The sequence below is a fragment of the Canis aureus genome, chromosome 9 (genome assembly GCF_053574225.1).
Source record: "Canis aureus isolate CA01 chromosome 9, VMU_Caureus_v.1.0, whole genome shotgun sequence".
NCBI classification, from domain to species: Eukaryota; Metazoa; Chordata; class Mammalia; order Carnivora; family Canidae; genus Canis; species Canis aureus.
Window position 1 is genome coordinate 52,085,353 of NC_135619.1, and position 23,388 is coordinate 52,108,740.

Below are 23,388 nucleotides of genomic sequence, written 5' to 3' on the forward strand. Positions count from 1 at the left end.
AATTTTGAGAACTTTTCTGTTTGTCTAAATATTTTGATAATAAAATGAGGTAGATATCACTAAAAGGTATTGCAACTTATAGGAAATTTTATTCAAAAATATTTATGGTTTGTCAGCTGTGTGGTGACCACTGGATCAGCATCTCTCTGATCCAGTGGTCGACAAGACAAGCATGGTCCTTACCTTCATAGAACCATAATTCTGTTTATCAGATTCATACTTTCTCCATCATTCCCTACCTATATCCCTTGTACTACTAGAATTTATTTATTTATTTATTTATTTATTTATTTATTTATTTATTTATTTATTTATTTATTTATTCAGGGTTTCTCAGAAGTTCACAATTATTAGAGGAAGTTTCTCCAAAGTCCACAATTATTAGAGGAAGACAACCCATGAGAGACTCCTAACTCTGGGAAATAAACAAAGGACTGTGGAAGAGGAGGTGGTTAGGGTTATGGGGTAACTGGGTAATAGGCATTAAGGAGGGCACATGATGAGATGAGCACTGGGTGTTATATGCTGGCAAATTGAATATAAATAAAATATAAAAAATTTAAAAGTTCACAATTGTTATTTTAAGATGTTAGATTTGTTTCTTTTTTATTTAATTGGTTAAAAAAATATTTTCACAACTGTGTGTGTGGGGTGCAGTGTTCAGTTGTTGGGACTATGGTAAGCTGGGTTTGAACTATTTTTAAAGTTTATTAATTTGCTTCTGGTTCCTGCTCCCATGTGTCAGGACCATTCCTATTCTTGGCCCAATTTCCTGCTCTAGAGAGAGTTTCTAGAAGATTTACTGTCCAGTTTATCTACTCAGAAATCCCTAAAACTCCTACAAAGATCAAAAGACAGCCTTTCCATTATTGTCAGAGATTGAAAACTCCTAGTGAAATGAGGATGATTCCTTCACCTCAAAGGAATATGCTTTGAGTTCTAGGGAGTTTACTTCTCTGAGAGAATTCAGAGCCAAGCAGTTAGATCTTGAGTTCTTGAGTATATAGAGTCAGCTGCCTGCTTTCAGATACTGACATGGATACTTCTTTTCTGACCCAGTAGCCAAGATCCCTCTCTTTCTTTGCTGACCTAGTTACTTACCTCTGCCTGTGTGATACTTTGCCTGGTGTTTATTTGGATTGGACCTGATACCAGTCACTTCCTAACTTAGGATTTATCGTACTTTGACTGATGCCTAATGTAGCTGTGCCATCCCCTTCCCATCCCATTTCCCATTCACAACCTGATTGAACTTGGCTTTGTCCAACATCTGCTACCCTCCCTTGTCTGTGCCTCTCTCACTCCTGACCTGTATTCAACATCTGGAGAGGCCCTGCCAACTCCCCTCACCTCCTCCTGTAACTAAGTAGATTCTAAGAGATGAGTTCCTGTTATTGGAACTCTTGAGATGTGGGGTGTCTCAGGGCCTGGGTAACTTTACTAAGACATTTCCCTAGTAAGTCTTAGCTCTGTGCTACCACATTCATAGGTATCAGCCATTCTTCCCCTCGTCTCAACCTCTGCTAAATCTGTATTTATTCAGTAGTGTATACATTAGAAGAATATTTGGGTAAGTCTGAATAAATTATAATGAATAACAAAACAAACACCTCTAGCCACCACCCAGCTTAAGAATTAAAGTGTTGCCAGTGTCTCTCAGTCCTCCCTAAGTATAAGGCATTGGGTAGCACTTTATGGGCTCTGCAGTGAATAGTCAGCCAGTCTGACTGAATATGTAAAAACACTTAAGCACTGTCTTCAGATATATTTTTGTTCAGAATATTTAACAAATTCAGACAGGCCATACTGCAGTTTTAATGTAGATTCCAGTTTTCCTATTTATTTTTCTAAACCTTTTAGAATTCTCTAGAAGTACCATACCCAGCCTGTCGTTGTTCAGACTTCTGTCAGGCTTAGCCTTGGAATAAAGGAGATAACTTTCTGAAAGCTGTGCCTACCATATATACATATATTTTTTTTCCCATAGACTAGCGGCTGATGGAGCACCAGAATTGAAGGTAGAGAGTATGAATTCAAAGGCCAAACTGCATGCTGCCCTGTATGAGAGGAAGCTCCTGTCTTTGGAGGTGCGAAAACGTCGACGACGGAGTGGCAGATTGAGGGCAATGAGGCCAAAATACCCAGGTACCTGCTGGTGAGCTTACACCAAACTGCACTGTTCAGGTCTTGCCAGTTTAATTAGCTTCTTAATTAATGCTTAAGGAATCAGAACCTTCCTGATCACATACACTTAATTTTTTGTGTAGTCTTTTTCTCAGAAACTGAATTTCAAAAAGATTGTAAGTTTTTAAACCTTCCATTCTGTAATATTTGTACTGAAGGATAACTGAAGCACACACATTTTGGCTTTTGCTCTTACTTCAGCATCATTTAACTATCTGATACCCTAGAAATACTGGACATTTAAAGATACTTAAATGTAAAGAAATACGTTAGCTTAAGTTTAATGAAATCCTGACCATTATTGTTCAGCTTTTTCCATGATTAGGTATTAAATCTAGTTCATCCCTTGAGATTGCTGAATGGTATAAATATTTTAAACATGAACAGACAAAGAGGAATTTCTTTCTCTCCCAGATTCTCCCATCTTCTAGGTCTATTTGTCACTGACTGACTTCCTTTTTCTCCCCCTCCTTTCCTCCTTTGTTGAGCACCTGTATCAGGCGCATTAGTCACTAGGGTTTCATCGGTGAATAAAAAAGATATGGTCCTTGTCCTCACAGACCTTCCAAACCAGTGAAAGAGAAAGATAATGAATAAACATAGGAAAGAAAGATATTCCCCTGCTCTTTTTACTTCCATAAAAGGTGCCCTTCTGAAAGCCTCTAACACGCTGTAGAGATTATCCAGATGTTTGCCTGAAGTTGTGAGAGAGCCATTGATATTATGATGAGAAACATGAACTCTGTTGAAGATAGGTTTTTAGAATACATTGGAGAGTGACGTGTATGCTACTCATTTTGTGTCTCTTTTGTGGTCTGACTTAGAAATGGGTTTTTACTAAAAAGATAAAAGAAGGTGTTGGGAGAGAGGAAAATTTAATCCTTTTTTCAGCAACATTAGTGATTCTTCGCATTTAGTGATCACTCAACCAGCTGAAATGAATGTTAAAACTGAGACAGAGAGTGAAGAGGAGGAAGAAGTTGCTTTGGACAATGAAGATGAAGAACAGGAGGCTTCCCAGGAGGAATCTGCAGGGTCCCTTGGAGAAAATCAAGCCAAATACACCTCCTCATTGACAGTTATGATAGAAAATTCACCCAAAGAAAATGCCATGAAAGTTTCTGAATGGAATAATAAAGGTGAATCATGCTGCAAAATTGACACTCAGGAGCCAGAGCCTAAATTTAACCTCATGCAGATTCTGCAAGATAATGGCAATCTTAGGTATGTACCTTTTGGTAATTATAACAGTAAAACTGATAACTTGTATTTTATATCCGGTAGTTTGCTGGTGGCTTTGCAGCCATTTTCGTTTTCTTACAGCAGTTTTGGGAAGGAAATGACTGTGATTTTATTATTATTACTACTGTCAAGGAAACTGAGCCTTAGAGACGTTGTTTGTTCAAGGTATAGAGCTGTGATCCAAACCCACGTCTCACTGGCCCAACAAATATTTGTTGGGTTTGAGTGTCACTCGTTAAAAGCACAGAGTTCAAGTGGCTCACAGTTTAGTGTAGGGATACTTACCCAGCAGAGGCCCCCACATGGACAGAGTGCTCTAAGGGCACAGAGAAAGGAGTGACTGGTCTTGCCTGGGAAGGCTAGAGGGATATTAGGGAGGTGGCAATATTTGAACCAGGCTTTGGCCAGTGAACAAGATATCAGGAAGACTGTGAGGTGACAGGTACCAGTAGAGGAAATAAAGGCAGAGAGATGTGATAGTCCAGTCAATCAGCCCCTCAGCAGAGGTTTATTGAGTACCTGCACTGTGCAGGAATTGTGCTAGGCTATATAGTGTTACAGCAGAGACCAAGATAGACTCATGGAACCTAGAGTCTTGTGGAGAAGACTGATGGTAAACAAAGAAACAAGGTCATTTCAGGCAGTAAGAAGTGCTGTGAAGAGAGTAGAACAAGGTATAGTGTTAGAGTGTGATTGGGCAGATGGTTTCTTTAGATTGTGGTGTTCAGGCATAAAGAGATAACCTCTGAGGTGAGTCCTCAATGATAAGAAGGAGGTAAATCATGGAATATTAGGGGACAGAATGTTCCAGACAGAAAAGCAAGTCTAGAGGCCCTGAAATTGGAATGAGCTCAGCAAGTTTGAGAAACACAGACTAGGGTCATGGAGTTACACGAAGAGAAGCATGCAGTATGAGATAAGACAAAAAAAAAAAAAAACAAAAAAACGAATGTCATTTGCTCTAAGAGGAGCTGAGACTATATTTTCTAGATAGATAATGGTTAGATCTGGATTTAGAAAGTAAAAGCTGGGTGCATTGTGGGACGGTGATTGGTCAGGAACTAAAGGCAGGAAGGTGAGTTAAGGGTTGTCACAGCATTCCCAAACCAGGAAGACAAAGGCTTAACCTGAGCCATGGCTATAGGAATGGATAGAATGGAATGGATTGAATGAAATTTACAAGTGAAAATTGGCAGGGCTTGGTCTATGTAGATGGAAGAACTCCAGAGAGGCTGGGTTTTCCAAAACCTAGCAACTTGGTGATGCCGTCAGTCAATATAAGGAGCATAGGAGTTGGTCTCAGGATAGAAATACGTTTCTTTGGGACACATTGAGGCAGAAGGGTTCTGGGATGAAGTTGTTCAGTGGATAAGTGAAGATAGAGCTTTGAAGGTCAGAGTTAAACAGAATTGGGTAGTTGATAATTAAGAACTTCAGAGTGGAGGAACTTGTCCAATTCACTGTAATCTGGCAAGTGCAGACAGGAGAAAAGGAGAATTGAGCCCTGGGGAAAACCAGGGTTTAATAGAAAAGAGATAGGAACTAGTAGTTAGAGAGGGGTTAGGAGGGAGTGTGGTAGAAGCTCCAGAATGAGAGTTCCAAGCTGTAGAGTGCTGCAGACAGCCTGCGAGAGCTTGAAGAGTGAAAAGAGACTCCTGCATTTCTGACCCAGGGCCAACTTGTGAGCTATGAAACATTGTGAATTGAGGAAAAAAGAAAGTAAGCGCAAGCTAACTTTTTCAGAGGATTTGGCAGTGAAAAGGAGGTGAGAATGCATCAGTGAGAGTAAGCTAAGAGAAAAGGTTTTTTTGTTTTTTTTGCTGTGTTTGTGTTTGTATTTTTATTTTTTTATTTGTTTATTTTTTAAGATTTTATTTATTTATTCATGAGAGACACACAGAGAGATAGAGGCAGAGACACAGGTAGAGGGAGAAGCAGGCTTCATACAGAGAGCCTGACAGAGGACTCGATCCCTGGTTTCCAGGATCACACCCTGGGCTGAAGGCAGCGCTAAACCGCTGTGCCACACGGGCTGCCCGCTTTGTTTTGTTTTTTAAAGATGGGGATTCTGGAGCTTATTTATAGACCAGGGGAAGGGTTTGATGGAAAGAGGATTGGGGCACCTGGGTGGCTCAGTTAAGCGTCTGACTCGGTTTTGGCTCAGTTTATGATCTCAGGGTTGTGAGATCAAGCCCAGCATCAGGCTCTGAGCTCAGAGCAGTCTGCTTGAGATTCTCTCTCTCCCTCCCCCTCCCCCTGCTCATACTCTCTAAATACATACATACATAAAATTGTAACAAAAAGAAAAAAGGAAAGAGGATTAGAGATGCAGAAATGGATATATTGATGGGAAAGGCCCTAAAGGAAGGAAGGCCCTAAAGGGGGCATCTCCCATAAGTCAGAAAGAAAGCACTATGGGACGAATGCAATAGTTAGACATTAAAAGGGAAGGAAGGTTATTAGGTACTTATTCATTTTGGCCTTTATTTTCTAAGTTAGAGGTAGTTCTTATATTGCAAGGGTGATGGGTGACATTGGGGATTTGGTGGAGTGGGGAGATCGGGTTAAGGTTTGGAACAGTGTCGTGGAGAGCACACTGAAGTGTCAGAAGACCTGGACCCTCACATTTCAGTGCTTATGAGGTGACTGCATGATGGTCATGAGCTGGCCAGAGAGCTTCTCCACGCCTCAATGTCTTTTTCGTTCAGGCCAAGGTATGGGGTTAGACACATGTTTTTCAAACTGTGTTTTCTGGAGGGGAAAAAAGATTCCACTGAATTGAAATAGAACATTTGAAAACCACTGGCCTATATTCTAAGGCCCTTTCCAGCAATAACATTCTACTTAGCTGTTGTAGAAATAAATTATTTCTTCATAAATCTCATGAATCTGACTTTCAGTGAGTAAACTGTTGTAGTTGCCTGGTCTGTTAATGCAAATGAGTGGTTTTCAGACTCTTTCCCTGGAGCTTCCCATCATTCTGTGGGACATCTCCATGGCTACAGAGGGGTCTCAGGGAGGTCATGGCAAGGATTCGAGACTCTCGGCCCTAGCCTTGAGTTGTGTATTTTTTATACTGAGGATCCATAAAAACTTTTATTTTTTAAAAATAGGTTTCTTTGGTATAAATCATTCTAGCTTTCATTCTTTCATCTTTTTTTATTTGTTGCAAATGACTAGCCGACCAGTGTGTCCAGTCTCAGAATTAACAGCCCTGGGGGCCTTTCAATAAGGGTTATAGAAATGGAGAATTCAGGACTTGTTCGTTTGATTGATGGCAATGATTTGCAACAAAATAATGATTGAAATCTCATCTTTGAAGTGATAATTCCCTATCCAAAAGACCTTCATGTTTTAGCATTGGAGGAACAATTAATAAAATCAGATATTCTGCTACTTTGGAGATGTCTGAAACATGTGATTTTTTTTTTTTAAGATTTTATTTATGTATGAGAAACACACAGAGAGAGAGAGGCAGAGACATAGACAGAGGGAGAAGCAGGCTCCCCACAGGGAACCTGATGTAGGACTCGATCCCAGGACTCCAAGGATCACACCCTGAGCCAAAGGCAGACGCTCAACCGCTCAGCCACCCAGGCGTCCCTGAAATGTGCCATTTCTATCTCATTCCATAGCAAGTGAATTTTTGAACCAAAATTAGGAATCTTTTTCATTTATTTTGTCTTGAAAAGAATTTGTTGTGGAGGTAAGGCTTACCTCTTACAAGAATGGTTGAGGGGAAAGTAGCATATGGTCTCCAGGTGAACAAGAACATAAGTGTTGTCCTTGTTGAGAAACATTTGAAAGTAAATATTTGTTTTTTCAGAATTATATTGTGTTCCCATAAACTGTCCCCATTAGTAAAAAAGATGTAGCTTGAATTAATATTTTATGCTCTGAAGATCTTCTGTATTAAACTCTCCAGAGCAAATCTACTTCCCTGACTCCCCTCCCATTCAAACCCTCTGTCATATACATTGAAGTTAGACCTAGACCTTAGGATGTCCAGTTTACTCCGAACAAGTCCTTTATCCAACTTCGGAGGAACAGTGAGTAGAAAGCCTTCGGTGATTGCATGTGTGAGGATTGTAAACAAAGTTTGTGTTGGGCCCTAATCTTCGCTGATGTAATTTTGGCTAGAGTGTCAGAAGGCCGATCAGCTGAAGTAACCAAAGTCTCTCCTGAAGGAAAACAGATCTGCTACAATTAGCAGCTGAAGTGAAAATCATCAGTGTGTCTCTGGTATTTCTGTCTTCTAAACCATAGCTTGAACAGATTTCCTTATTTCCAACCCAGACCACCAAGCAGAAAGCCACTGGATTTTTTTTAGTGGTGTCGCTGAGGTGCCTTTTACTATATGTAAAGATTTCTTTTTCTCACTGAACATCTGGGCTCGTCCTAGCCTGTAAATTCATCTATGCCAAACTCTGTTGGACCTCACTCATTTGTTCTGGGCTCTAGCCATTCCTGTCTTGTAGTTGAGAAAAGCGTGACCTTAAAATTTGGTCTCAAAACTTCCTTTGTAGGATTTATCTATTTCCTGCGTTGGAGGCCTTTGCACACGAGAAATACCAGTTGCCATAGCAAAAGCATACTTTTGCACCAACTGATAAGTATATAAGAGCCTCCAAGGCAGAAAAATCTTTCTACATTAATGCAAATGTTATTGTGAAGATTCAGTACTTTTCCTTTCCATTTCCTCCAAGAAAGTTGTTAAAAAGTTCAGAGATAAGGTATATGAGTAGGAAACTTGATTTCCTATTCTCGTTTGATTTTTTCTTCTCCCATGTTCATAATGAGAAAGTAAATAGGATTCTTTAATAGAAAAAAAAACTCCTTTACTCTGTAGAGGAAATCTTTAATAACTGCATGATGGGCTTCATTTTTTTAAATTTATTTTTATTTTTTTTATTGGTGTTCAATTTGCCAACATATAGAATAACACCCAGTGCTCATCCCATCAGGTGCCCCCCTGAGTGCCCGTCACCCAGTCCTCCCCACCCCCCGCCCACCTCCCCTTCCACCACCCCTAGTTCGTTTCCCAGAGTTAGGAGTCTCTCATATTCTGTCTCCCTCTCTGACATTTGATGGGCTTCATTTTTTTAGCTCTCCTAATAGGAGGATCCTCACAGTCCATTTTTAGTGAGGCAGGTATACATTGGTTGGTCTACCATTCTGTCTCATAATGGTATGTTGTTTTGGATTTCCATAGCAAAGTGCAGGCCCGTATAGCATTCTCTGCCTATCTCCAGCATGTTCAAATTCGCCTGATGAAAGACAGTGGAGGTCAAACGTTCAGTGCCAGTTGGGCTGCCAAAGAGGATGAACAGATGGTGAGGCTCTTCTTATTGGAATTTTTTTACTTTCCCTGTTTCTTCTCTTCCTCCTCCTCCTCCTCTTTTTCTTCTTCTTCACCTCTTCCCCTTCCTCCCCTTCCTGCTCCCCCTCCTCCTCCTCTTCCTCCTCCTCCTCCTTCTTCTTTTTCTTCTTTTTCAACTAGGGTAAAGAGCAATATATTCTTCTTGCAAAAGGGTTGTTCCACACTATAGTTTATAGATTTCTCTTACTTTAATATGAAGTAAATCTTTGATCTGGGGCCACATTCATCATATTGTGTGTTGAGGGCATCAGTTGATTTCATTCTGAAAATGGAAATTGATTGCTTATTAGATATCAGGCCTTGTGCAAAGCCCTCAGAAAGAACAACAGTTTCGGGCCCTTTCTCAAACAACTTCATGTTGTATTAACTCTTTGATGTGGGCACTGTCCTCCCCACTTCATAAATGAGACAACAAAGACTCAGAGCTGGGATGTAATTTGCCTTTTGTCCCACAGCTTGTGTGTGGTAAGATTAGAACTTGAACTCACAGGTGACAGTTGTACATTATTTGCTCTTCCATTGTTTCCAGGCATCACTAGATATTTGTTTTCTATCCTGAGTGGGTCACATTAACGCTGTGAAAGTCTGTACTTTATCATAGGCCCTCCAAGAATGTCCCATCCTCCATTTTAACATTTCTCTACTGGTTGAAATCTTACAAGGTTCTTATTAGATGACTGGAAATAAACTATGTGATAATTTTTGCTGTGTATCAGTCATTTCAACATGCTTGGGATTTAGTATTATAGCAAGGTTTTTCTTTGTGAATTGAAATGACAGGGAACTTCCTGCTCTTTGCTGAGGTCAAGGCTTAGAGAAGAAACCACAGCCCTTCTATAGCCTTTTGACCATAGAGATCTGTCACCGGCAAGAAGACCTTTCTGAGAAAGCTGCATCCTTTGTCTCACACGGTGATGACCCTACCACAATTTTCAGTTCTCCACATACGAGAGACATCACTATGCCAGGCTGATTATAAAAACATGATGGAAATCCCAGAAAACAACTTGTGAATTTAAAGTAGCCAATACAACCCAGAGATAAAACCTTGTGTGTTGTGAATAATCCTTCAACCATCAGTGGAAAATGTTAGCTCTGCTCTTTCCAAGTGGAAAATTGAAACTGCCTTTTTTTGAGAGTCAGTTTGTCTGCCTCACTGTGAAAAAATAATGTTTTAATGTAACAGCTAAAACCACCCCGATAGCAAAGGCAGCAGAGGAGAACCGTGAAATCCATCCTCTGGTTCTGAGGCTACTCCTTCGTGCTGGAGTAAATTGGCACCAAGGGACAATGAACCAAAATCAAATTAAAGGAATAAAAGAAGAGCTCAGAATAGAATATCTGCTTCAAGTGCTGACTTAGAATTCACACAGGATTTCGGGGTTGATTTTGTTTTTGCTTTTTACAAGAATACTTAGGATCATCACCACAAAATGTAATACCAGTTCTGTGCATTCCTGTTTGGAAGTATATCTAGAGAGCAAGCCCTAAGCCGTTCCCTGACGATTGTGGTGGTGGTCTTATTGGTGAGGAAGGTAGGGATAGAATGATTTTCTCTGCTACATGGTAGGGTTAGAGATTGTTTATCATATGACTCAACAGGACGTGCAACAATAGAAAGTCCTCAAATCTGTCATCTTAGGGCAATTTTATCATGTTGAGGGCAGATGAGGAGGGATGGAACAATTATCCTTAAGGCCCTTGGTCTCACAGAATCTGTCTTTGAAGCATTTGTGATACTCTGATCTAATTGGTATTTGTTCAGATTTTAAAATCCTTTGCCCCATGCCAAGTGAGCCATACTCTGTCCCCCTTAATGACTTCCCAGTGTGCCTCCTCACCAGCCTCCTACCCCTTGGGGATGGAAAAACAAGTCACCACCTCTCACGCATAGAGTATTGGTTCCTTCTTTTTCTTTAACACTAAACTTTTTAAATTAGCGGTTTCTATTCTTTATTACATGCTCTTCTTAGCCTCTTCCTTCTATTTCCTTTGCTCTACTGAAAGTGTTTTCTTGAACTTATCTCACAAGGACCAGATCTAGGGTCTTGTCTTAGCCCTGGTCCTCTTCAGCTCTGGCCTCTTGGAAGCTTTTGACATAGGGCCTTTAACCCCCGTAGCTTCCATGACATTCATTTTCTCCTCGTTTTTTTGGGTAAATTTCTGGTATATCCACCCTGGGCTTTTTGTTTTTCTGATTCTTTCTCCTCTTTCCTATCTCTAAGTATGGATATTTCTGTATTCTTTCTCTTCCTTCTTACCTTTGATGATTTCATCTGTTTCCATAGTTTTAATTTCCACTGTCTCTCCTTGACAGCTAAGTGCTTCCTTAGGGAAAATAGCTTTCTCTGATCAGCCTATTAGAAGTGATGTCTGCCCTTTGAATTATAGTACCATTTGCATGTGAGTTGTGTTACTTTTACAGATACTTCATTAATACATAATTATTTGCGTACATATTTATTTTGATTTTCTGATTGCTAGCTTATTGAAGGAAGAGAATAAGTTTCTTTTGTTTTATCTCTCTGTATCTTTCTTATACCTAATGTTTTTGTTCTGGGTCTTATTTGTTGAGATGTATAGTGTACCTGTTCTCATATCTCTGTTGGGTAAACCCTTCATAGCTTGTCTTCTGTTACTTAGCACAATCCCTGCTTTTTTTCCTTGATGACTCTTAATAGGAGCTAGTGGTTCGCTTCCTTAAACGAGCATCCAGTAACCTCCAGCACTCACTGAGGATGGTATTACCCAGTCGACGATTGGCACTTCTGGAACGCAGAAGAATCTTGGCCCACCAACTCGGTGATTTTATTATTGTGTACAACAAGGTAGGTGGTTTATCTTTTTACTCTTGTGTTTTAGATTGTCATACACTATTAGAAGTGAGCTAGAAGCCTATGTCTAGCTGAGTGGAGAGGACTGTTACAGGGAACTGGACCTCACCCCTTGACCTAGCTGGTTTGAAAAGCTACTTAATACTTCTGAAAGTCCAGTGGTCATAGTTACCACTTTATCTAAAAGCATATTACCTTTGAGTGGTGGTGTATCTGAGATGAATCCTGGACTATGTGAATTTGCATTGTCATTATTATGCCTATAGTCAGTGGTGAGTTGACTATTTGAGAGCAAATTAACTGTGGATTTAATGGAATGACATAATCTTCTTTCCTGAGAGAATTATACTTTGTATTCGAGAACATTTTAGACAGTGACATCATTTTACAACTAAGATCAGGGAATATACTACTTAGTAGAATATTTTGCAAAACATCTGATACCCAAACGGTCTTAGAATACTTTGGAAATGTCAATATCTGGGAGAAAAAAGTACAGTCAATTTGCAGAAGGGAAAACTGAGGCCTGGACATTTAAATGGCATTTGTAAAGATGTATGGAATGATTAGTTGAATATCAATACATCAAATAGATGCAATTTACTCTTGATCTGTTGAGGATTTTGGTATGTCTTATATAAATGAAGAATTTACTCAGTTTGGTTACTGGTATAGGAGTACCTTCCAAGATCTATATTTTCTCTCCCTAATTGTAACCACATACAGTATCTCTGTTGTCATACTGTTAAGGCTGCAAATGTGAGCACAGATGTTAGTAAGCTACTATAAAAAGTTCTTTTTGAATGGGCTATGTGGGCAGAAAGTGAAAACATTATAAAAATTTATATTTATTCTGCAACTTTTATTTGGAAATTCCAAAATGTTTTATGAAATAATGGCAGAGAATAATATATCAAATTCATAGGTGGCAACAGTATGTGGAGGAACTATAAAGACAAAACCCAATGGTAATGAAACCAGATGATGAAGTGTACATTTATCAGGAGTTAGTTTTGTCTTACTATTTTACTGTGTGGGTTGGGAACTGGGTAGGAAACAGAACAGATGGCTGAAAAGAAATTGAAGAAGAAACTTGAAGAAGAGGAAGAAGATGGGGTGAATACAGAAAACTTTCAGGAGTTCATCAGACAAGCAAGGTAGAAGATATTCTTGATTAATAAAAACTATCTTATTCTATATTTCATACTGCCCCATTCAGTTCTTAATATTTCTTTGCTTCTAATGTATGGCTATGAGTAAAATCACTTTCAGAATGAGAAAAAGGGTTTCGTAGGTTTGGCTTCTCCATATCTCAGCCAATTATGTTGTTGTTGTCATGGTTTCAGTTATCAAAACACTGCTGCTGGGTATCTGGGCTGTATTTCTAGACAGCCTTCAAAGTACACACCACTTAAAGTGCTGAGAGAGCCCTTTGGAAAGTTGAAGTTAAGAGGCTTCTAGTGTTTACTGGGTCTGAATTTATCCCTGACCTACTGATGCAGTGGTGATGACCAAATTTTGCCTACATTGAGTGGGTTGAGGAATTGGCAGTTTCTCAGCACTGTGAGGGTTACGCCTAATTTATATAAAATAGAACAAGTCCTTCATGTGTAGAGTTAGCCTTTAAGGATTGAAAATCTCAGCATTCAGCTCTATCTTAATATAAATCAGTCAAGCCATTTTGCCCATTTATAATATGTTTCCAAAGGAAGAGGTAACAAAGGCATTTCATTTAAAATTTTGTGAGACTCATACTGGAGGGCCTTTTTCTAAAACAGAGTCATGCAAAAGTACTCAAAAAAAGGATAAAGCATCTGTATAACCCCACGAATTAGTCTTCAACCATCAATGTCACTGTATAGGAGAATATCAATTCTCTGTTGGTTTATGAAGTTAAATCCAGATGGTAGGTATCAGTCACCCAGATAATATGATCTGTGTTTAAGACCTTGCACAGACCTAAGTATAGCCTCACTGTTGTGTGCTTAAAAACACACAGCAAACAAATACATCATTTTGTAGGAGTTTATAATAGTGTAATGTTATTTTGTTGACATTCTTGGGTCTTGAATTGTATGATTGATAATGCAGGTATAGAAATAAAGCAAGAAACAGTTTCTCATATCAACATTATAAAAATAGTAAAGAAAAACTAGAGTATGATCAGAAAATGACTCTACTTTAAAAGTTAAAAGATTAACATTCAGTTCCCCCTAGGGAATCTTCAAGATCCCTACAATATAAAAAAAAAAGCGAACTTTTTGAAAAGTGTGTATTCCCCTACCAGGCCTAGCTGGATGCTAAACATGAATTACATGTACTAAAACAAATGATACAGAGTTTGAGGTAAAATATGCTAGAATGTGTTTATTACTGTTGTACATTAAGTGTTGATTGTTGGAAATTTGAGCTAGCATCAGCTCGTTTATTATGTTTGGGGTGGTATATGGATACCTCTGTCGGCATCAGCTCGTTTATTATGTTTGGGGTGATACATGGATACCTCTGTCGAGGTTGGTAATCCAGACTGCAGGAGTCAGGCAAGGAAACACATGAAGTGGGCAAAGGATAAGAGAGGAGGCCTCAAGCAGTTTGTATTTTGACCAACCTTAACCTTTCCCTTTCTGTGGAGGGCCAAATAAAGCACACAGACAGGCAGAGGCATTCACTCATTTATAACGTCAGCTGCATATAAATCTTTAAGGTAATTGAGGTAATTACTTTGTGGCACTTGGCTACTCTGGAGACCATGGGATTTACTCTGCGATTCATAGAAGTGGTTTCCTAGGTTGTCATTGCAGTGTGTTTGGAAGATGGGATATAGGTTCTTTGTGATAATGTAGGAATATTTTGCCTATTTAAAGGCCACTTATTTGGAATACAGCGTGGCTCCAGGAAAAAAATGCAGAAGGCCACTGAGAAGCTAAGCTGCCACAGGTGTTAGAAAATCCATGAGTAATGTGTTTACTGGAAGAATCCTGTAGGTCCTCAGCAAATTTTTTATACTTTCCATTTTGTGGATGTTTCTAAAGTACATATAATTTCAATATCTGAAGTGACCATCTAATTTAGTCTCCTTCACTGTATAGATGGTTAGGGAAGTCTTCCATCGTTACACTGGTTGGTCTCCTTATTTCTAGCATAGGTAATTAAAATGACAAGTGGCTTCTTTAGTGAACATACTTCAGTTACCTGAAGGTGGGGTGAGCAAACCATGAAGGGCCAGATAATAAATATTTTAGACTGTAGGATACATGTGGTCTTCATAGCCTATTCTTCTCTAAAAAGATAAAAACCATTTTTAGCGGGGAACCATACAAAAACATATTGGTCATCAGCTCGTCAGGTTTCACCCTGTAAAGTTTGTAGTTTGTTGACCTCTGCTATAGAGCATGGCTGTCCAATAGAATTTTCTGTGTTGTAGCTAACTGAGTATGTGAAATGTGGCTAGTCTGAGAGGAATTTTTAAAGGTACTTAATTTTAATTCATTTAAACATAAATTGTCACATATGCCTTCTGGCTACTGTTATTAGACAGTGTATCTTGAAAATTCACTTTGGAATGAAGAAAGCCTTATCATGCTTCAGTTTTTTTAGACTACTTTGTTTGTATTCCTATTTAATGTTACATGTATTAATAGGGAGTTTTCAGCTTGTACTTTTCATTTTCCCCTTCTCCAACTGACTCTATTTCCAGAATAAAATCTGGTGGAAAGATTTTCCAGAACAGCTTTCCTGTTCTGACCATACTCTCTCTCCTTGTTTTAGTGAGGCTGAACTGGAGGAGGTGTTGACTTTTTATACCCAAAAAAACAAGTCTGCAAGTGTCTTCTTGGGGACTCACTCAAAAAGTTCTAAAAACAGCAACAATTATTCTGATAGTGGGGCAAAGGGTGGTAAGTATGCTGGTTTATTAATGAAAAATAAGAACAAGTGAAAAATATGAAACTTTGCAAAAGAGAGCAAAGAGTCATGTGCTATGTAAGCACTAACAGACTCATAGATGGTGAAATTTTGTAGCATGGGGGTTGAAGATGAAGCATTCCATTTTTGTCCTCAGAACAGAGGAGGGACGTGGTCTGATTTTTTTTTTTTTTTACACGAAAATTAACAGCAGAGAGCTTTTTAAGACAAGCTAACAATAGCTAACATTTAAGCGATTGCTCATATTACTATAATCTGCTGGACATGATCTATTTTTTTTTTACTTTAAAAAACCCATCTGGAGTAGGTGCTATTATTCAACTTCTTACAGATGAGAAAACAGAAGCTGAAAGAGACCGAGTAACTTGCTCAAGTGTCCCCTTTACCGTGCAGCAGGACAGGAATTTGAACCTTTGTCTGCCTGATTCAAAGCTTATGCTCTTAATCTGTGCTCTTCTGCCTTTCCTAATGGTTATTTCCCATTCTTTTTAAATTTCTTGCTTCCTCTGTCTTAGCAGCATCAGTATTTGGGGCAGAAGAATGTTTTGTTGCATGGAACTATTCCATACCTGGCGGGGTATCTAATATCCTTAGTTCCACATCCTAAATGCCTATAAGCTTTCAGTCCCTGTGATAGCCCTGAAGTTCCCTAAGCATTTCTAAAAGAGCTCATTGCTGGGGAACTCCATGATTGGGGTTCCTAAGCTCTCTAGCTCATGTCATATGATCAAAAATAACAGTGATGTTCTGTTATAAACAAAGCTCTGTGCCTTAAAGTAAGATTCATTTAAGATCTAGATGTGAAGTATAAGACCTAGGAAATCTACACTAATTCTGTCAGTATGCTAAGCACAAAATTCAAAGATAGAGACATGTTCCCTGCTGTTAAGACTACCGTAGTCTAATATGAAAATAGCAAGGATAATTAGTCATTTAAAATGTGGAGTGAGTTTTCCCAGAAAAACTGTTAGTGTTTAAAAACTGTTTTAGTTCAGAGGCTAGTCTACAAAAGCCTATTTATACTGAGCTCACTGTATAAAATATAGAATGATATTTCTAGAAATCTCCCAGCCCTCTTCTTTGAGCTATCCTGGCATATCCAAGTTCTGAAGTTAATTTACTGATCTGTTCATTTGTTCCTTCTACACATTTTCCCCAAGCACCTACTGTGTGTCAGACATTATGATAGTTGCGAGGTATACACTGACTTAGGTATACAGGGCTGTCATGGTACCTTGACTTCATAAGGTTTATTGTCTAGTAGATAGAGTTGGGTGAGTAAAGTTAGGAAGAAGATTGGTGGAAGCTCTGAAAAGCTCCTATAACAGTGTTGAAGAAGGGATCCTGAAGAGGCTGAGGAATTCTTATAATGAGATTAGGGTAGAGAAAAGCATGTTCTATAACCTAGGGAGGTGAGGGCCTCCATTGGCATTCAGATAGTAACTTCTCCCCTGGCAGTAGTGGGGAAGCCCTGACAGTATGTACTGACAGCATCTGTTTGTACACGTGGGTCCCTGGAAATTTTGGGGCTTATGTATTAAGGACAACCTCTACATAATAAGATCTATATGTATTTATACCTATCTAGAATAACTAGAAAGGCAGTAGGCAAGTCCCAATCAAGGGAACATTATAACATCTAATGGTATCTGGACTGATTTCAACATGAGCAAACATGTGTGATAGTATCACCATTGCTAGTGGTGGTGGACATAAACTGATTCTTATGTCCTTATTCTTTCATTCTGAAAGATGATAGATAAAATGGCCTTTTGTAAATTTTTCTATGAACTAGCTCTTGAAAAAGATTTTGGAGTATTTCCCCAAGTACATGATTAGCTCTGGCTGTCCTGTTTTCAAAATTCTCTGGTAGAAAAAAACTAGTTTATTAGAGTGGAAATTTATTAGAGTGATTTTTGTCATGAATATACTGGTCACTCTATCTCAAACTCACTCAGCTTGCTCAAGTAAAACCAAGAAGTTTACTTTAAGATACAGAGCTATTGTGGATGTCTGGGCTCCTCAAGCAGTCAAGCGTCTGACCCTTATTTCCACTTAGGTCTGGTCTCAGGGTTGTGAGATTGGGAGTTGTGCTGGGCTCTGCATTAGGTGTACAGCCTGCTTAAGATTCTCTTTCTCCCTTTCCCTCTGCCCCTTTTGACCCACTCCTCTCTGTCTCAGAAACAAACCCAGAACTATTGTAGTATCCAGGTATCAGGCCAACAAATATTGTGGCTGTTCTTTCTATCTCTTGGCACTGCTCCATATATATTAGGACTTCTTTGCTCCAGTGGGTACCACCAACCAGCCTGGTCTCTTAGTTTCCCCTAGTGTGAATTCTTGGTAGAGGCATCTGGTTGCCCTTAATTACTTTTTTTTTTTTTTTTTTTTCCAGGCATGTCCTAGCTTGGACACGGATGGCGTTTTTCTCTGGTTCAGTTAGCTGTAGTAGCTGGGGTCAGGAATAGTTGGGAATCTTTCGGTTGGTTGCCCACTCAACAGGGCTAGTGGGTGTGACCAGCCTTGGGAAAATATGATGGGGTATGCAGTGTTCCTGGGATTGATTATTAGGTGTGTTATATTTTAGAAACAGGATTAGACATAGAGCATTTGATTGGTAGGAGAGCCTAAGGTCCGTATTTATTTTGTTTCAGACCACCATGCAACGATGGAAGAAGTGAAAATAAAGCAACCCAAACAGCAGCAGGCAACAGAAATTCACTCTGATAAATTATCTCGTGAGTGACTTCAAGCATACATAGGTTTGCTGCTCTCTCATAAGTCCCTAAAAGGAGAAAAAAAGGTCATCAGATAGTAAATGATTCTAAAGCATAAGGCATTATCCCCAAGAAGTTCCTTTTCTTTGTTCTTTCTCTTCTAGAATTTCCTATTTACTGATAACCTATTTCCTTCTGAGAAATTTTTCATTTTCTTAATAGTTAGAAACTCTGAGTACTTCCCCCCCACCACCCCAGAAGGGTGAAAAGCAGAGAGAGAGGAGTTAGCTGTCACTACCAGAAACCCTGTCCTAATGCCCTAATGTGTAAAATGCCTGCTCTGGTTGATGGGGGTAGTCTCAACTCCAGCTTTTAGAACTAAAAATGAACTGTTTCTGTGCCAGGTGGTCTTGGTAGGTACAATTTGCTAAGTTCATGATGAACACTCGCTAAAGTCTCTGTCATGATTTCCGTTTCATGCTAACATTATTTTGATATTTAAAAATGTTTACTTCATGTTTTATAGAGATTATATGTCAGTTTTTCCTAAAATGATCTGTTTTGTTTGTTTGTTTTTGTTTTAATAGGATTTACCACTTCAGCAGAAAAAGAGGCTAAATTAGTCTATACAAATTCTTCCTCTGCTTCTTTCTCTGGTCCTGCTGCTACTCTTCTGCAGAAAATTCCCAATACCCATTTGTCATCTATTATTACAACCTCTGACCTCTCCCCAGGGCCTGGCCACCATTGTTCTTTATCTCAGATTTCTCCAGCAGTCCCCAGCGTGTCTCACCAGCCAACAGTTTTACTGAGCACAGTCCCTGACACTGCGTCTCCCTCCATACATCCTGGGACACAGAATGTACCAAGCCCTGCCAGCCTGCCACGCTGTCGATCAGGCAGTTACACCATTGGCCCCTTTTCCTCTTTCCAAAGTGCTGCACACATCTATAGCCAGAAACTGTCTCGTCCCTCTTCAGCAAAGGCAGGTGAGTGAGAAAATGAAAGGCAGCCTACAATGTTAGCTTCTCCTCAGCCCCAAGAAAAACAAGAATTGTTATTTTTCAGTGTATTTCAAGTCAAGTATGACCCGAATAAATAACCAAAGAATTCTTAAAATAAGGCATCTAACTTTAATGAAGCAGGTAGACACATATTATTAGAAGTTCTTTCCCCCGTTTTTTAAATAACAGTTTTATTGAAATACAATTCAGATACTGTAAAATTCACCACTTTAAAGTGTGCAATTCGGTGGTTTTTAGTATACTCACATAATTGTGTAACCAACACCACTATCTCTTATTTTAGAACATTTTCTTTATCCCTAAAGAAACCCCATACCTATTTGTGATTACTGTCTGTTTCCTCCTGCCCCAGCCCTGGCAACCACTGTCCTACCTTCTGTCTCTATAGATTTGCCTATTCTAGACATTTTCTGTGAGTGTGATTGTGGTGTGGTGTTTTGTGAATGACTTCTTTCAGTTAGCACAGGATTTTCAAAGTTTACTCATGTTGTAAGCATGTATCAGGACTTCAATCCTTTGTATGGCTGAATAGTATTCTGTTGGATGGATAGACCGTACTTTGTTTATCCAATTATCAGTTGACGGACATTGGGTTGTTTTCACTTTGGGGCTATTGTGAATACTGCTGCTATTAATGTTTGTGTACAAATTTTCGGGTGGACCAAGTTCTCCTTTCTTCTGGGTGTAATTCATAGGAGTGGAATCATTGGATCATAATTCATGCTTTTTGTTGTTGTTGTTGTTGTTGCTGGGTAACTTACAAACTGTTTTCAAAGTGACTACTTTTACTGCCAGCAATGCATGAAGGTTCCAGTTTCTCCACATCCTTGCTAACACTTACTCTTGTCTGTCTTTCTGATTTAACTTATTCTGATGCGTTGGAAGTAGTGTCTCATTTTTATGGTTATCATTTGCATTTCCCTAATGACTAATGATGCTGAACATCTTTTCATGTGCTTATTAGCCATCAGTATACCTTCTATGGATAAATATTTATTCAAATCCTTTGCCCATTTTATTTATTTATTTATTTATTTATTTATTTATTAATTAAATTTATTTTTTATTGGTGTTCAATTTACTAACATACAGAATAACCCCCAGTGCCCGTCACCCATTCACTCCCACCCCCCGCCCTCCTCCCCTTCTACCACCCCTAGTTCGTTTCCCAGAGTTAGCAGTCTTTACGTTCTGTCTCCCTTTCTGATATTTCCCACACATTTCTTCTCCCTTCCCTTATATTCCCTTTCACTATTATTTATATTCCCCAAATGAATGAGAACATATAATGTTTGTCCTTCTCTGACTGACTTACTTCACTCAGCATAATACCCTCCAGTTCCATCCACGTTGAAGCAAATGGTGGGTATTTGTCATTTCTAATGGCTGAGTAATATTCCATTGTATACATAAACCACATCTTCTTTATCCATTCATCTTTCGTTGGACACCGAGGCTCCTTCCACAGTTTACACTGAGGCTCCTTCCACAGTTTCCTTTGCCCATTTTTAAATTGGGATGTTTGTTTTTTATTGTTGAGTTATGTTCTTTATGTAGTCTTAATATAAGTCTCTTGTCAGATACAGGACTTTGAAATATTTTCTCCCCTTCCGTTGGTCATCATTTCATGTTTTGAAGCACAAAAGTTTTTAATTTTGATAAAGTCTGATTTATCTGTTTCTCTTTTGCACTTTTACGTTTTTGGTATCACATCTGAAAAATTATTGTCTAACCCAAGGTCACAAAGATTTATATGCATGTTTTTTCTAAGCATTTTCTGGTTTAGGCTCTCTCATTTAGGTCCTTTATCTATTTTGAATTTAACTTTTGTGTATGATGTGGCATAAGCGTCTAACTTCATTCTTTTGCATGTTATATTCACTTGTCCCAGCGCCATTTGTTGAAACAGAGTATTATTTCCCTGTTGAATTGTCTCGACATTCTTGTCAAAAATCATTTAATCGTAAATGTAAGGGCTTATTCTGGAGTCTCAGTTCTAGTCTACTGATCTATATGTCTAGCCTTATGCCAGTATCACATTGTCTCAATTATTGTAGCATTGTAGTAAGTTTTGAAGTCACCAAAAGTGGGCAACCCCAGGGGGTTCAGCAGTTTAGCGTCACCTTCAGCCCAGGGCGTGATCCTGGCGACCTGGGATTGAGTCCCATGTCAGGCTCCCTGCATGGAGCCTGCTTCTCCCTCTGCCTGTGTCTCTGCCTTTTCTCTCTCTGTGTCTCTCATGAATAAATAAATAAATAAAATCTTTAAAAAAATAATAAAGTCACCAAAAGTGATTCTTCCAACTTTGTTCCTTTCTTCCATATCGTTTAGACTATTCTGGATCCCTCGCATTTTCATATGAACTTTAGGATCAGCTTGTCAATTTCTGAAAAAATAGGCAGATGGGATTGGATAGGATTGTGTTGAATCTGTAGATTAGTTTGGGAAATATATTGGTCAAGTTTCTAAACAGGTTAGTAATATCCATGTTAAGATGAGTTACAGATAAGCTATGTTTTGTAAATAGTCAATTTATATTTCTTACTTAGTATCTAAGTTCAAATGAAATGGATATTATAATATGTACCTTGAATCAGAGATATTAAATATCTACTTTAATAAGTCATAACTATGAATATGTGCATGAATGTGTGTGCTAATTCTTAGTGGTTATTCCTGTAATTTAACTTTCTAAGATATATAGTAATAATAATCAATAATGTTCTGGTTTGAACTGTTTTTCCTATTTGAGAGAAATTCAGTAAGATAAATGTCTTCAATACCCTGTGTTAATCAAAACTTAAAAAAAAACAAAAAAACTTCCTTTTTCACGCTTTTCCCAGAGAAGAATAGGGAACAAAAGGAACTAATGAGTTCAAAACTATTTTTAAATTTCTGTTGTGACTTATCCTTTGACCTGCGGATTGTTTATAAATACATTATTTAATTTTCAGATAGTTGGCATTCTCTACTTCTTATAATCGTGTATTTTGCTTATTTCCATGGTGGTCAGAAAACCTATTCTGAATGGCTTAAACAGTGAGGTAAATGACAATAATAGCCTGCAAGTGATTTGAGTAAATTTTTCCGTGGTTATTGAATAGTTCAGGAGTGACAGTAGGATATGATTTAACTTCAGACTTTCTAAAGATAAATATACAGTATGAAATTTCAAAGGTCACCATCTAAAGAATAAAAATATGGAAATTCTAAACCTATGTGAAGAAGAAAAATGGATTAAGTAAGAAGCTTACAAAAAGCAAAATAAATGAAACTTGAAAAATACAAACCAAGTCCTAATGTCAAGAGTCAAATAAATATTAATGGGTTGAACTTGTTAGAAGAGTGTCAGATTGAATTTTTTAAAAATCCAACCATATGCTTTAACAGAGATGTACCTAAAGAACAAAAAGTGGTTGAAAGTAAAAGAATAAAGAAGTGCCATGTAAATACCAACCAGAAGAAACATGGTATAGCTATATTAACATATGCTAAAAAATAGACTTTAAGATATAAAATTTTCTTACAGATACAGAAGGTAATTACATAAGACAAAAGGTAAAGGTTAGGTTTAGCAGAAAGGTAAAATGGTTCTAAGTGCACCTAATAAAATAACTCCCAAATATATAGAATAAAGATTGATACAAGTACCCGAGGAATCTACAAATCCACTGTCTTAGTGGGAGATTTCTACATATGTCTATCAATAACTGATAGACTAAACAGATTGTTTTAAGTTAACAAAGATGAAGAGGATTTGAACAAGTCGATAAGCTTTATCAATTGATCGTGTATAGAACTGTGTACCCAATAATTCGAGAAAAACATCTCCTCAAACACACATAATATATTTATAAAACCAGTCATGTTCTACACCACAAAATAAGACAAATTATATGAAATAAGACACATTTCACAGAATGATAAAATACAGGTCCATTCTCCATCTACACTGCAATTAAATTGAAAGGCAATAACAAAAAGATACAGCATATAACAAATCTTCATGAATGTCAGGATTAAAAGTCAGACACTGGTGTTGTATAGAGGTGTTGAATCACTATATTGTACACCTGATACTA

General features: G+C 38.3%; 1 protein-coding gene across 36 annotated transcripts in view; it reads left to right on the top strand.

The window, feature by feature from the left end:
- The window catches only part of TTLL5 (tubulin tyrosine ligase like 5), a 269,627-nt gene that overhangs the window by 92,337 nt on the left and 153,902 nt on the right, over window positions 1-23,388 (top strand). For 35 of the 36 annotated variants that reach the window (XR_013386548.1, XR_013386547.1, XR_013386549.1 and 32 more), the window contains 8 exons: window positions 1,988-2,145; window positions 3,102-3,408; window positions 8,639-8,759; window positions 11,488-11,634; window positions 12,694-12,797; window positions 15,409-15,536; window positions 18,219-18,302; window positions 18,869-19,270. Coding sequence is in view for 26 of the 36 variants with exons in the window: in XM_077910067.1 (XP_077766193.1) it covers window positions 1,988-2,145; window positions 3,102-3,408; window positions 8,639-8,759; window positions 11,488-11,634; window positions 12,694-12,797; window positions 15,409-15,536; window positions 18,219-18,302; window positions 18,869-19,270 (1,451 nt within the window). In the remaining 10 variants the exon portion in view is untranslated. The remainder of the gene's footprint in view (window positions 1-1,987; window positions 2,146-3,101; window positions 3,409-8,638; window positions 8,760-11,487; window positions 11,635-12,693; window positions 12,798-15,408; window positions 15,537-18,218; window positions 18,303-18,868; window positions 19,271-23,388) is intronic. The other variant, XM_077910060.1, reaches the window with a different exon arrangement.